The sequence below is a fragment of the Pangasianodon hypophthalmus genome, chromosome 9 (assembly GCF_027358585.1).
Source record: "Pangasianodon hypophthalmus isolate fPanHyp1 chromosome 9, fPanHyp1.pri, whole genome shotgun sequence".
Taxonomy (NCBI): Eukaryota; Metazoa; Chordata; class Actinopteri; order Siluriformes; family Pangasiidae; genus Pangasianodon; species Pangasianodon hypophthalmus.
This window is the reverse complement of record NC_069718.1, coordinates 4,829,143-4,844,704: the sequence shown is the minus strand read 5'-3', so window position 1 is coordinate 4,844,704 and position 15,562 is coordinate 4,829,143. Positions and strand designations below refer to the sequence as shown.

General features: G+C 37.6%; 1 protein-coding gene across 1 annotated transcript in view; it reads left to right on the top strand.

The window, feature by feature from the left end:
• The window catches only part of kcnk9 (potassium channel, subfamily K, member 9), an 86,764-nt gene extending 80,409 nt beyond the window's left edge, over positions 1 to 6,355 (top strand). The window contains exon 2 of the mRNA XM_034307197.2: positions 1,293 to 6,355. Within this exon, the coding sequence (XP_034163088.1) occupies positions 1,293 to 2,209 (917 nt within the window). The 3' untranslated portion in view covers positions 2,210 to 6,355. The remainder of the gene's footprint in view (positions 1 to 1,292) is intronic.
• The last annotated feature ends 9,207 nt before the right edge of the window (positions 6,356 to 15,562 follow it).

Here is a 15,562-nt window from a genome sequence, read left to right as displayed (position 1 = left end):
GCATGACACAGCGTGTTTAGTTCCTGTAGTCTAAGTGTTATTGGGTCATAAGGTATAACAGCCAATCATGTTCCAATATGCAAATGTGGACACCACTTTGTCACTCTAAAGGGGTGGAGCATGTTGGATTGAGGACGGTTTCCATTTGGATTTATTTCTTGTTTTTTTGTTTATTTATCTACTTTATACTAGTAATTTATTACTAAATACATGCATGGGCTTCGAAACATGATATCGGTGACTTTAATGAATCTAATCTTATTGTTTTGTTTGTTTCATATCAGAATTCATATGTCTGTTTTTTTCTTCCGAATCTCCGATAGGAAAACTTAAACAAAACGCTCTCTCAATTTGTAATTCCTACAAATTTCTGCTCGGAAAGTCAGGAAAGTGTCCTGAATTCAGCATGTAACATTAAATCAGTCAGTTCACACCATAACGTTCCACTTCTCTGCTTCTACATGAGATTATAGTCGTATATCTTTAGATCAGTCAACATACAGATACATTAGTTTGTGAAATCTCTAATACTGACCATGCTTAAGTAGCTTGTTGCTGACAAAAGACAAGCTTTCACCGAGTTTTCCCACTTCTGAATGCACTGAAGTCGAAAAATGTGTACATTTTGTCTGGCTTTTAACTTCTTTCCAAACTGTATGGTCATCTCTTTTTGGAGTTGTTGGTAGTTTTATAGTCTACTTTTAATGCTGTGTTATGCTAATGGTCTTCACGTTTTCTCTCCTCTCGGGTTATGGTGTCATTACTCTTAGTATCACACTTTAACAAGCTGACGACTGTGACTGGAAAATAATTCCAGGAGAATTCTCACATTTAAAACAATATACACTTTAGATCATTTTCACACGTAATTGTTGAAGCTCGAGACACCAATAAGTTTAATAAAAAAAGAGCTATGAAATAACTGCGAATGAGAGAAATACCACAAATAAAGCTTCATCTTCCTCAGAGCTAACTCCCAATAAATTTCCATCTTTCCCTTTGGTTTTAGTTGAAGCTGAGTGGCCGGATTGGATAAACTGCTACAGGGGATCTGTTACAGACGCTGTGATGATTCATGTTTAGAAAGCTTGAGCCGCTGAACTACGGCCAGTTTGTTTTTTTAATACGTTTATTTGCTCTGCTACAGTATTTTCTCTGTCAGAACCACTTTAAGAGACCAAGAACACTTGAGAACACTTCAGTCTAGGATGAAACCTAAATAAAGTTTGTATATATGAGGTGAGTGCTTCCTGAGATTTTGGACTAAAGTCTGTTGTTGTGTTTCTTCCCAGGTTATGGCCATGCAGCTCCGGGTACGGATGCGGGGAAGGCGTTCTGCATGTTCTACGCGGTTCTGGGAATCCCTCTGACGCTAGTGATGTTCCAGAGCCTGGGTGAGCGCATGAACACGTTCGTCAAGTACCTGCTGAAGCGCATCAAGAAGTGCTGTGGGATGCGCATCACAGATGTGTCCATGGAGAACATGGTGACGGTCGGGTTCTTCTCATGCATGGGAACGCTGTGCATCGGCGCCGCCGCTTTCTCGCACTACGAGGACTGGAGCTTCTTCCAGTCCTACTACTACTGCTTCATCACACTCACCACCATCGGATTTGGCGATTTTGTGGCGCTGCAGAAGAACCGTGCTCTGCAGAGAAAGCCTCTGTATGTGGCCTTCAGCTTTATGTACATCCTGGTGGGGCTGACCGTCATCGGAGCCTTCCTCAACCTGGTGGTGCTGCGTTTCCTCACCATGAACAGCGAGGACGAGCGGCGAGACGCTGAGGAACGGGCCTCGTTGGCAGGAAACAGGAGCAGCGTCATTGTCCACGTCCAGGAAGACGCCATGCCCGGTCGGATGCACAGAAGGAGGCGAGATCGGGATCAGTACAGATCAGAAGTTGCTGATCTGCAGTCAGTCTGCTCCTGCATGCATTATCACTCGCATGATTTCGGCAGCTCGGCCATGCTGGCGGGAGAAGGAGGAGGAAGAGGGGGGATGGGGTTGGGAGGAAGGCCATTTGCGCACCAGAACTCCTTCACATGCCAGCCGAGATACTTCCACTCGCCGGTGACGTACCACATCGAGGAGATTTCACCGAGCGCGCTGAAGAACAGCTTCCTGCCCTCCCCTATCAGCTCCGTTTCCCCCGGCTTGCACAGCTTCACGGACAATTCGCGCCTGATGAGGCGACGCAAGTCCGTCTGAACAGGAAACCTCCCCAGGGCAACGGGCCACGCCCACACATTCTTCCTGATTTTCAATAACCAGGGTATTTATTCAGAAAACACACAATAAAGCTGCTCCTTAACCAAAATCTCATTTTTTTTCCACTCTTCTAAGTTGTTGTTCGGTTCTCATGACGAGATGTGTGCCCCGGGATAATATATTATTCTAATATACAGGGAGCATAAGTAGGGGATGAAATCCGATAAAACTCAATGAGTCTCTTAATAAAGGATGAAAAGCATGAAGCATGGAATTTTTTTTCCTCAGAAACTCGTTTATCTGTACACTCTACATTAGCGGGCTGCTGTTTGCCCTTTTTTTTTTGAGCAACTCCAAGAAACCAGGCTTGAATTTTACAGCCTGACCTTCTTATCACACCAGACGATGCACACTCGAGCTTCAGCTACAATACAGAGGGAAAGATTATTTTTTACAGGGAGAGAAAAAATTATTATGTTTTATCTCTAGAGATGTCTTCACGTTGAGGGGAATCTCAAGTGCCACACCACTGAATGAGAAAAAAAAAAAGTTCGGACTATCTGGACTTACTTTTCAGGACGATTTTCTTTTTCTATTATATTTAGAAAGATATGAAAATGAGACACTGATTTATTTAAAGAAATGCCATGCCAAAATATTACTGTCAACCCTAGCATGTGCATTAGTTGTCATTTGATGTGTGTTACACCATTCTTTGTTTGTTTTTTTTTTGTTCTTTTTTGTTTTTCTTATTTAAATGCCATTTCCTAGAGGGAGGTTTTGTAAAATTGTATGTGTATGTAGTTTTCCGGCTGTGTAATATACAGAAGTGATTTGGAAAAGGAGGGAAAGGAGAGAGAAGTCTTCAGGTTTTGCCTGATCAATAAAAAGTTAATAATTTGCATGTGCTTTGTTAAAACTGGTATGCATAAACTGTCAAAAGGGAAAAAAATAATAACAATAGCAGCCTTGCCAATGGTTTGAAAAGCAAATAATCCTTTAAGTTTATTTTCTAAAAAATAAAATTGTTATTTTTGTTCCTCTCAAAGATGCTCCTGCTCCTATTATCATCTCGTATCACTCCAATGAACTTTATGTAAAGGATATCTGGATGCACACTAGCATTGTATTCTTAATAACATATTAATAATATATTTAGAAAGAAACACATGTACATATACAGGGGTGGACAAATCAGTAGCCCCAGCACCCTGGACAAACCTGTTCGTCTGCTGGCTACTCGTTTTTTTTGGGGTTTTTTTTTTTTTTGCTCTACAAACAGATTTAAAAACCTGAAAATTGATTTCCACAAAAGAAACATTTTAATTAGATGTGTGTGTTTAAACCTAACGCACTTAACAGTAATGCTATAGGTATACACATGCTACACATTCCCAATCCCACCACCTGCTGCACTACACACATCAGCCGAGACTTACAATCAATTACAGTTAACAATAATAATAATAATAATAACAATAATAATAATAATAATAATAAGAATAATGATAATACATTTTATTTATACTGCATATTCATTCAAAAGTGCTACAAAGTAAAGTAAGAGATGACAAATTATAAAACCAAGGCAAAACATTTGGAAGGCACAAAATACAAAATTCGTACTCAGACACTGAAACATGCATATTAAACGCATATTCATTAATAGGCCATAAACTATAAAGAGAAACACAAAAGCCTGTTGCATACTCTACAAAAGTACGCAAACGCAAAAGTGTGTGAGTCTGGCATGAATCTTTTGCGTACATACCTTACACATGGTCTGTCATAATCAGCTAATCCACAAGGGGGCAGCAGAACAAGGAGGACGCTCAAGGCGTTCACACCGCTTCTTCCAGCAAATTTTGCACGTTTCCGTGTCACTCTCGAGACTTCTGCCGATGTCTCTCCGTGCGTCGCGAACGCGATTCCTATCAGTGGAAGTGAAGTGTCGTACAAGTGTCTGCACCTCAACACCAGTTCTGTCACATGGTCTTCGTCAAACCTCTCCACCTCTCCACTGCATTGACTTTGCGTATTTCCGGAAAGGCGTACACCTGAGATCGTGATGTGCGATCTTATGGGTAATGTTGATATATAGCGCCTCTATCTGCAATGCGTCGTTTTAAAAATTTTGCACGCCCACAAATTCTACGCGAATAGGACAGGAACCTCTGTTGTGGAGACATCTGTTATCAGGCATTTTAAAAAAGAAACAGTTTTAAATTTCTCTTAAAAATATGCAAAGTGTGTGCTGGCCTCAGGTGATCTGGGAGTCTGTTCCCCAGGCGAGGTGCTGCTGAACAGAAGCCCGATCTCACATTGGTGTAAAGTCTGCTGCTTGGCATATGAAGGAGAAGGGTATTGTTGGATGGTAGGTTGTGGGTGGAGGTCATGGGGGTAAGCAGCTCTCTGAGATAGAGTGGGGCATTTCCCCAGAGTAGGGTCAAGACGAGAATAGTTTATATCGCATCCTATAGGAAATGGGTCAGCAGTGTAGATTAGGAGTGCAGCGATTGGGAGTGGTGTGGTCATGTGTTCAGGGATTTGCAGGGATCCTGATGAAGAATGTGTTGCAATAAACGAACCTTGAGGAGAAACACGTGGACAGGTTTCTCTGCATCAGACCAGATTAAGATGGGATAGAGTTTGGAGATGTTCTTCAGGTGGAAGTAAGATGATTTACAACTGTATAACAGTTTTTACTAGAAAAAATCCAGCGCAAGTCTATTCATTCACCTAGCGGTTAAACATATTGAGAGGAAATAAATACTCTAGCCATAATTTCTCTTATGTGTGATAGGAGGAGAGAACTCTACAGCATATATCCAAAACGTTTATTGACAACTCGCTGACGGTTTTTGAGAGTGGACACGTGATCATAAACTCCTTTAATCTGGATTAATCCACTTTACTAGCTAACTAGTGTGCTGTACATTTTTAAATTATGTTAGTTTTCACTCTTTGGCCACATCAATTAGGTTTCTGGGCAACCAAAACACTGGTCAGACTGAAGATTTTACTGTGGGTTAGATAATAAATTTATGATTCGTCCACCTCTGATACACACACACACACACACACCTATCTATGGATATGTAAGGATTTGTTCTAAAATGAATTCTAATGAGAATTAAAATGAGATGCCACTTTACAGTTTTAAGAGCAGTGCACATGTCAGGAAGACAATATAATCTCACGTCTACTGTAGCGAACACAACTGTCAGAAAATATGCATTAACTGCATTTACATTCACATTTACTCATCTGCCACATGCATTTATCCAAAAAGTGAGGCATAGATAGCTTTTAGAGAACCATAGATAGCACTTTGAAATTAATACGTAATAATACACATACAAAGAAGTCTTCACTTAGCTAAAAATGACTTCATCTCTGCTTTGGGATTGAAATATTGGAAGTTTGGTCAGCTAGCAGTTCATCTGCTTCTAAATTATACATTATATATGATACTTATAGAGAAATACGGTACTGTCGAATTACAACAAGCCAAAATGATCCATTTATCATCTAACACTTGATTTGAAGTTAATGTTAGCATTGCTCATGTAGCTAGACAACAAACCGTAACGTGTCAGTAGCAATTGATCAGAATAGAGTACAGGATGATTGGGTTAGCAAGCAAAGTTCCACCAGAAACAGCTAATTAATCTGAAAATCGGTTAAATCTCAAGTATCCACGTATTCACACCAATCTAAAGTGAGTTAGCGTGCAATATTATCTACTCAAAATCCATCATAAATCCATGCAGCTATCTGAAGCTGGTTTTGTAGCTAATATAAGCTAGATCACTAATGTCAGTGCTTCCTGGTGATAGAAAAGCAATATTCAGGAGGAAAAGGTTGATGAGAAATGAAAAGTTCAGCAGCAAACAGCTAGCGAATGCTTTTACATCAGCTCAAGAGCACGTGTTATTCTGTTAAACCATCCAGGTTCACTGATGACGGCTAAAATTATAATATAATAAGACTTAACACAACAACAAAACAAAACCAAGCGAGTTGTTGGCTTTCAGAATTTCAGAGTTCTGAGTGTAAAATGAGAACCAGAGTGAACGTGGAAGAAATTTTCAATGCTCAATGATATTTACTATCTACAAAAATACAGTTAGATTTTTATGTTAAAAAATGACACCTTTATTTATTAAAATATATATATATATATATATATATATATATATATATATATATATATATATATATTTAACAATGAAAATTACAAAAATGTAAAAAAAAATCTATTTTTTTAACATTTTGCCATTTAAAATTTTAAGTACAAAATTTTAACATCACATCAGCTGCTTCCAATCAGTTTGTAATTCTTAAAAAAAAAAAAAAAGAAATGATATGGATGATATGGATATTATATGTTCGTATCACCCAGCCCTTGTTCAGTTGTTCAGTGAGTAGTTTGAAATTTGTGAGACATTTAATCACACATATTCACAGCATCTTTTTCATGTTCAGCCCCCAGTTGATGTTTCTACCTGGAGCTTTTCAATTTTTGGACCACACTGCAAAAAAATTATATGATATCAAGTGGAAATATCTCAAATAGAGGGATAATTTATCTAATATTTCTCATTATAAGATGCCATTAAAACTAATCTAAAGCCTAATTCTAGATTTTTTTTTTCCTTGAAATTGGCCACTCTTCTACTGACTGATAATTTTGCTAGAAACTTCTAGAAATATTTCTCTTTCTGGAAATGAATGCTGATATACAGAGAGTGCTGTTATAGGAAAATAATCAGAAGTCTGTTAACACATTAATATAAACCTGTGATTTGAAGCTGCTTTTACAGAAAATTAATCAACACCTTCTGACCAATCAGAATCCAGAATTCAACAGTGTTGTGATAGAATCATTAATCTGATCCCTTATATACTTATATTTGTTTTATAGTAATCTAGTACTGAGAACTATTAGAAACGTTCGCCTATGTTTAAGATATTTCGACTTGCTATCATTTTCTGCAGTGCATCTTGCTAAGAGAAATGAAAAATATAAGAAACAGCGGCGGGTTTAGCCTGTAGTCTTTGCACGACCACCAAATTACAACCTATTCGAAAAAGGCTTTTGGAAATCCTTCAAAATGGAGCACAGTTAAACAGCTCACCTCACACATACACACACACACACACACACACACACACACACACACACTGCTGTGTATTACCAGGTAAATTACAGGCCCACTTCAGAAAGATGAAATTTGAGGAGTGGTGCGAGCCAGACTTAAAAAACAGCCATATTCATCATATTATTGGAATCTGTTATAAATGCAGGCCAAAAAATGTGAAACTATTTTCTGTTATATTAATAATATACTCAGTATGAATACACATGAAGAAACTTTGATTAGATTAACCCTTGTGTTGTCTTAAGTGTGAAAAATGACCCGCCACTATGTTTAACAGCAAAGAAAATGAGTGAAGTCCACTGATTAAATGAAGGAAAACCCAAATAATCACAGTCTTGTGTATGAATGACAGGTTGTTTCTTCATGAACAATTGATTTGTGGTTTAAAATTCAATTAAGCTGCTTTATTTAATGGGTTTAGTGAAGGTAGGTCATTTCTGACCCTTAGGACAAGGGGAGTATACATAACGTTAAGACTACACAAGGGTTAAAGCAGCAATGTAATGACGAGTTTTGTGACTTGGAGCCTTTACACATTTACTGTGTTTACGTCCTGTATACTGTACCTTTCAGATGATTTGTTTTTTAATGGATGGAATTAAGGACAATACTCCATGCCAAGAAACACGCACAAACATGGATGTCTTCTAATCAGCGTATGAGGAGTTTCAATAAATTCCAGATGTGTACAGTCAGGGTTTCAGGTCATTTAAGGATGTCCTGGAGTAGTAAATCAGGACGAGTGGACTTGTGTTGTTACAAAGAATTGCGTTTCCATATGCCAGTGATTCTCAAAGACCAGGCGATCTGTGATTTTATACTTTTATTACCATATTAAAAAAACATTCTAAGTATTTATTATTATTATAGTTATTATCATGTTTGACTGGGCTTAATCCAAACCTCAAGATCTCAACAATATAAATAATGTCATATTATTAACTCCATGCCTAATGACAATTTGAATAAACGTGTTCTGTGAGTGGAATAAAAAGCTCTTCAGCTCCAATAAATAGGCAAATTATTGTTTAAAAAATGAGCCTAATATGTGAATGCGTTTGTAAATCTGGGTCCAGGGGATTTATTTTACAGCTGAATTGATCCCTGGCTTTAAAACGTTTAAGAACCCGTGTTGTACAAAAAGCTTGACCTCCAGAATTAGACTTTCTATATTAAGACGTGTGCTTATAAAGCAAACTCTGAACCAACCTAGGCTTGAGCGCTTAAGATTTATTGTGCCGTCCTCCCCAAACTTGCTTGCAGTCTCTTCTTCGATTTAGTTTCATTTACTCTTTTCTTTTATCTGGCCTGAGAGGTTTGAAACGCTCCACAGTGGGAAACAATGAGAAGTACTGTATGCATGTCATAGAGCATTCACAGCACCCCAGTCACATCCTGTTCATGACTCCAAATTGTTAGATTGTTGAAAAGAAAAGAAATGCAGGCAGGCACAAAACTTAGAAAAAATGTAGATGGGACTTTATTGAAGTTCCACGCATATCGTTTCAGGTTCCTGTTCTCCAGCTCTTCCTTCAATCTTACACTTCCCCTAGCAACCATAACAACATCATTCCTCTATCCACCCGCATTTACCCAAAATACGTTCACTTACAGAGACCTAAGGGTATAAGCTCAAGGCCTGAACATAAAAATATGTATTAAAAACCTTAGCATTTTACGTGATACATTTCAAATCGTTTCAAATCATACATTTCAATTCCCCTAGCATTGTGGCCTTCTGCTACGAAAAATGCATCTTTCTGAAAGCGTCTTCAAAAAACTTGTCTTTTTACAGAAACAGGGGAAATTGTTGATGTCTATCATCCTGTAATAGGCTGTAGATAGTCACACGATCCTGCAACACACTTTTAAAATCAGAGAAAGAGTAAATTCACCAGTTCAACAGGACTGTGTATGAAATTAATGCTGCATTGCTGCATGCAAAGACAAAGTACTTTGCACTCACTGCATAATAACAGACTTCAGCCTGCTCAGTGCTGGTACTAGCCATATATTTTTTATATACGTCATAAATGACATATACTTCCTGGCTCAGGTAGTGTGAGTAATTGGCAAGTGCTCAGTTTTGGCATTTTCGTAGCGTTTCTGCATTCTAGTGTGGACTTGAAAACAGTTCATGGATAAAAACAACTCGTGGGAAAACCTCAGATTTCATTTTTTTTTAAAGATTACATCACAAGTCCAATACTCTTGAGTTACTACTATGAGTTAATAAATGCCAGATGTTCATGAAACACCTTCATCGCTGAGCCTTGTAATATACAATACCGTATTGTCTGGACTATATGACACATTATTCCTCCTCTAGCAGGGTCTCTGAGACTTATATGCTATCATTCACTGAGTAATAGTTTGTATATCCATTTATTAGAGTATTTATGGTAGGTGTGCTATTAGGGGAGTTATGGTAGTTTATTACTTTATGTGTTAGCCTGGTGCTAACATTATATTTAAAAAAAAAAAGCCCACTTGTGTGAATTCGCATTATTGTGGTAATGGTGGACAAACAAAAACTAATTTTAAAGATAATTACAGTTTCATAACTAAACATTACTCTGTAATGAATTCTTCATAAGGACACCTAGTATGTTATATACATATATAAATACATATAAAGATTTCTGAGTGCTTTTATACTCTGAGTAAATATAATATTTATGCTTCAGTAGCCTCTCAACACCTACCAGCTTCTTACTCATTCTGCTATTGTTTTAATGTAAATGTTTGTAAATAGCAATCATTTTATAATATTGTACAGTGCATATATTGTAAGTAGTAAAAAAAAAAGAATGAATAATTCTTGAAAAATAACAAAGGCATATTTTCAATTCCTATACCTTTGCATTTTTACAGTATACCCTGTATATGCCTTTAAGAGAGCTCTATCAAAGTGTTTGTATTTATATGAGGCACACATTTCAAATATGAAAACTTAAATTGAAAAAAAAAAAAAAAAAAGTTTATTTTACGAAGCCACAGTTCTTGTGTTCAGCTGTGTATACATAATGGGAGAATGATAAAGGAGTAAAACCAAAGGGAGTAGCCATAACACTGCACAATCTGTTACAGTGATAACTTTTGTCTCAGAAATGTTCAGTTTCGTCTGTTTTTGCATTTTATTCACTAGCAGGTATTCCCCCAAAAATTTGGCATATGGAAAATTTGGCATATTAAAATGCACCTTGAAACACTGATATCTACACAATGGTGTATCACTGAATATTGCACTACTGATGAATGTTAACCTTAAACAGTGTAATTCAGTTTTTAATGTGTTTTTTTTTTCCAGTCTGTCACTTGTTCATCAAATCAAAATGTTAATACACTTCTTTGCAATAGAGAAAGCTGGAATGCAATAGAGAACCTGGAAGCTAAAGCTAGACTGATCCTGTTGAAATAATTCAAAGTGACATTGTCTCAAATATATTTCTAATTTAGGATTGTCCTCTTTGACAAGACTGAGCATATGGATTTGTGTGTTTGCCTAATTTCCTGTTACTGCGTGTGTGTGCATGATTTTGTGTGGGCTGTGCTGTCGTGCATTTGAATTAAAACAATGAGCCTCCCTCTTACTGAATGTTTGACTGTTATGTCATTTGTGCTTTTTTACACAGTACAGTGCAAAAACTCAGTCACTGACAGTGATTACAGACTAACCACAGACTCTATCTGATTATAGGCCAGTCATAGACAGTAACTGATAATACACCCTGTTTGCAGACACTGACTACAGACTGACCACAGACAATAACTGCGAACGTATTGGTCACTGACAATAACATTTACAGACTGAACACATTTACAGACTCATCACAATTACAGACTCATCAGACACTATTTGATCATAGACAGTAACTAATAATACAGTGATCACAGATATTAACTGATTACAGACCAGTCAAAGTCACAAACTGATTACAGACTGATCACAGACACTGAATAAATACTGATCACAGAATCTAACCAGTAACAGACAGTAACTAATGACACAATGGTCACGGACAAAAAAAAGATTATAGACTGATTACAGACTGATTACAGACACTGACTACAGACAGTAACTGGTCACACACTGATCACAGACTGATTACTCACTGAACACGCATATGAACTGATAAAGCACTGAACACTGACAATAATGGATTACAAACACATAGACTGATTACAGACTAAACAGTATCAGCTTCACCACAGACAGTAACTGACACACCGGTCATTGACAATAATGGATTATAACACAGAACACAGATACTGACTAATTACAGACACTTAATGACTAAAGACTGCTCATAGGTATTGATTACAGACTGACCACAGACACAAACACTGCCAAAGACAGTAACTGACAACACAACAAGAGATTATAGACTGGTCACTGATAATAACACATTACAGACTGAACAAAACTCTGATTACAGATATTCATTACTCACTGACCACATACACTGATTACAGGCTTACAGACATTAAAGGCTGATTATAGATGCTTAATTACTAAAGACTGATCACAGATTAACCACGTAAACTAACCATTTACAGACTGATCACAGACAGTAACTGACAAAACCAGATTACAGACTTAACACACGCACTGACTAATTAAAGCTTGATTACACACTTATTGATTAAAAACTGTTCACAGACACAGATTACAGACTGACCACAGACACTGGTAACATAGACTGACTGATTACAGACACTAGTTGGTAGCAGACTGACAACACACAGTAACAGACAACATATTGGTGTCTGACAATAACAGATTACAGCCTGATCACAGACACTGATCACAGACTGATTAAAGACATAGACCAGTAACAGACCGACCACAAACTGTGACTGATAACACAATGGTCACAGAAAATAACAGACTACAGACCAAACAAACAGACATTAACAGACCAAACTGATTACAGACATTAATTACAGATTGACCACAGATACAGACTAATGAGAGAGACTGAATAGATACAGACCACACTATCTATACAGACATGTATATATAACTATACACCTACAGACACTTACTGGTAGCAGACCTGATAAGAGACAGTGACTAACCATATACACAAACTGATTACAAACCAACCACGGTCACTAACCAGAAACAGACTGATCACAGACAGTAACTGACAACACATTGGTCACCAACAATAACAGATTATACACTGATCACAGATACTGATCCGACACTGACCAAAGACACTAACCAGGGACAGGCTGTCCACAGACAGTGACCAATAACACACTGGTCACTGACAATAATGGATTAAAGACTAAACACAGACACTAACTAATTACAGACATTTAATGACTAAAGACTGAGCACGACTGCCCGCATACACAAACTGATTACAGACTAACTATAATCACTAACCAGTAACAGACAGTAACTAATAATGCAATGGTCACTGACAATAATGGATTACAGACAGAATACAGACACTGATTGACTAAAGATAAAAGGAAATTAAATCTAGCTGATAACACATTGACACAAATTACAGACTGATCATAGCCCCCCAGTATACACTGAAAAGATATTGACTGATAAACACACAAGTTACAGGAGAATACTGAGCATAAACGAATTACAGACTGATTACAGACACTGATTACAGACTGACCACAAACAGCAGTTGATTATTAAGTGATAACATACAATAATAATGATGCACCTCTAATCATCAACACTAACTGATTACAGTTAGTAACTGATTACAATAAGAACATTTCATCTTGTAATTAGTAAATACTTCATGTTGTTATATTTGTTTATGATAATCTCAGAATGAGCAGGAGAGGAATTAGATAGATTCAGATGTAATTAAGATGTTTTTAGTCCCTAAGATATATTTTTGCACTGTAATGAACAAGGGTGTGGCCTACTCGCATAGACACATATGCTACATGTTAGTGGCAATTTAAAATATCGTAAACACAATAATATACAGTACACGCATGATCAAAGGACTCTGCTGCATAGGCCTGGACTGAGACCTAGGAGCTGATAATAACTCAGTATTCCTGAGCTGTACAGATCTAAAGTGAGGAAACACTGAGCCGTGAGGAAAGACGGCTAATACCCAGACGAGATAGAGGACAGAATCAGAATTACACCTCGCTGGGTGTGAAATCCAAATCAGCCTCTGTGACAGCGAGACAATGTGTTTCTGCAGTGTGTGTGTGTGTGTGTGTGTATACAGTGAAGCTATTTATGGAAACACAGCTCACAGTGTATAAGAATATTGCGAGTCTGACACTTCCGAGAAAGAAGAAGAGTGGTGTGACATGGAATTTGTGTTTGTGTGTGTGTGTTAATGAGAAAAGGAGCGCAATGACATGAGTACTCATTTTTCGATCGTACAAAATTGTTGGAGTTTTTCTTGATGGACCTTACGAGTAGTATATCTCAATCTTGTAATAACTATGTATTATGTGCAGGAGCTATTATAACATATCAATCATAATGCCTTATTCCTCATATGAGCAGGGTTACGATTAGAGTGTTAGCTTTATGGCACAAGAAGAGCTGTCTAATCCTAATTTAGCATCGTTAATTAAATTGTCCCTGTGTAAGACAGTATTCTGGAGAGAAAAATCCAGCTGTGGTCCAAAGACTCCTAATTCCACGCCCATGTACAGCTGACTGGTAATGAACTAGATTTCTTTCTTTTTTTTTTCATTTTTTACTTTCTATATTTAATCTGTCTAACAATTTGTTAAAATGTTGTGTTTGTGTGTTTAAAAAGCTCTGTAGTGAGCCTATACAGCATGTGTGAGATGCTTTTCTGCTCACCACGGTTGTAAAGAGTGGTTATTTGAGTTACCGTAGACTTCCTGTCAGCTCGACCCAGTCTGGCCATTCTCAAGTTCAAGTTCAAGTGGAGTTTATTGTCATTTCAGCCATATACAAGTACATAGTGAAACGAAACAACGTTTCTCCAGGACCAAGGTGCTACATAAGATGACACAGAACAACACAGAACTACAAGGGACTACATAATTTATACATAAAGTGCACAAGTGCAAACATGTGCAGAAAGCACAAGACAGTACAATGACTACAGTGCTGACCAGTACACAGTTCTGTTTAAAAGTGAACCTGGGGACAATAGTGCAAAGGGTACAAGAGTACAATATAAGTAGCTGAAATAGTGTGAACATAAGAGTAGCAGCCTATGTACAGTATAATATAATGAGTATTGTAGCAGCATAAACATGTGCAAAAACTTGCAAAAAAAAAATTGCAGGGAGGATGGAGGATGCTCAGTTGTGTGTGTATATATGTATGTATGTGTGTTTTCCTTCAGTCCAGTTACTGAGTATTGAGGAGTCTGATGGCATGGGGGAAGAAACTATTGCACAGTCTGGTCGTGAGGCCCGAATGCTTTGGGAAACTGTTTACCAGACGGCAGGAGGGTAAAGAGTGTGTGAGAGGGGTGTGTGGGGTCGTCCACAATGCTGGTGGCTTTGCAGATGCAGCATGAGGTGTAAATGTCCGTGATGGAGGGAAGAGAGACCCCGATGATCTTCTCAGCTGTCCTCACTATCCGCTGCAGGGTCTTGCGATCTGAGACGGTGCAATTCCCAAACCAGGCAGTGATGCAGCTGCTCTGACCGATCTCATCAACAGGTCGTTCCTCCAGCAGAACTGACATTCTCTGAGTGGTTTTTGTTTTTCGCACCATTGTGTGTAAACTCTAAAGACTGTTGCGTGTGAAAGTCCCATGAGATCAGCAGTTTCCACAATACTCAAACCAGCCCATCTGTCTCCAACAACCGTGCCACAGTCAAAATCACAGAGATCACAAGATTTTCCCCCCTTGTGATGTTTGATGTGAACATTAACTGCAATGCAAAGTAAAGATAAAATACATTTTAAACACAGTTATACAAACCTATGCCCATGACTCAGATAAATCACTTAAAACATTATTAATGTACACCACTTAGAAAACATCATTTTGCCCATCCCAGCCCACTATAACTACACTTTACCTTGAAATATAATAAATAAAACACTTATTAAATTACTTATTTCTGCATTGGTGTCTGAATCCAGTTAACATCTCGTGCTTAAAATATCCTTTTCTACAAGTCGTCCTTTATTGGTTATAAAAAATGTACATTTTATTTCACTTACTCAACCCTGTTATGTGTAATC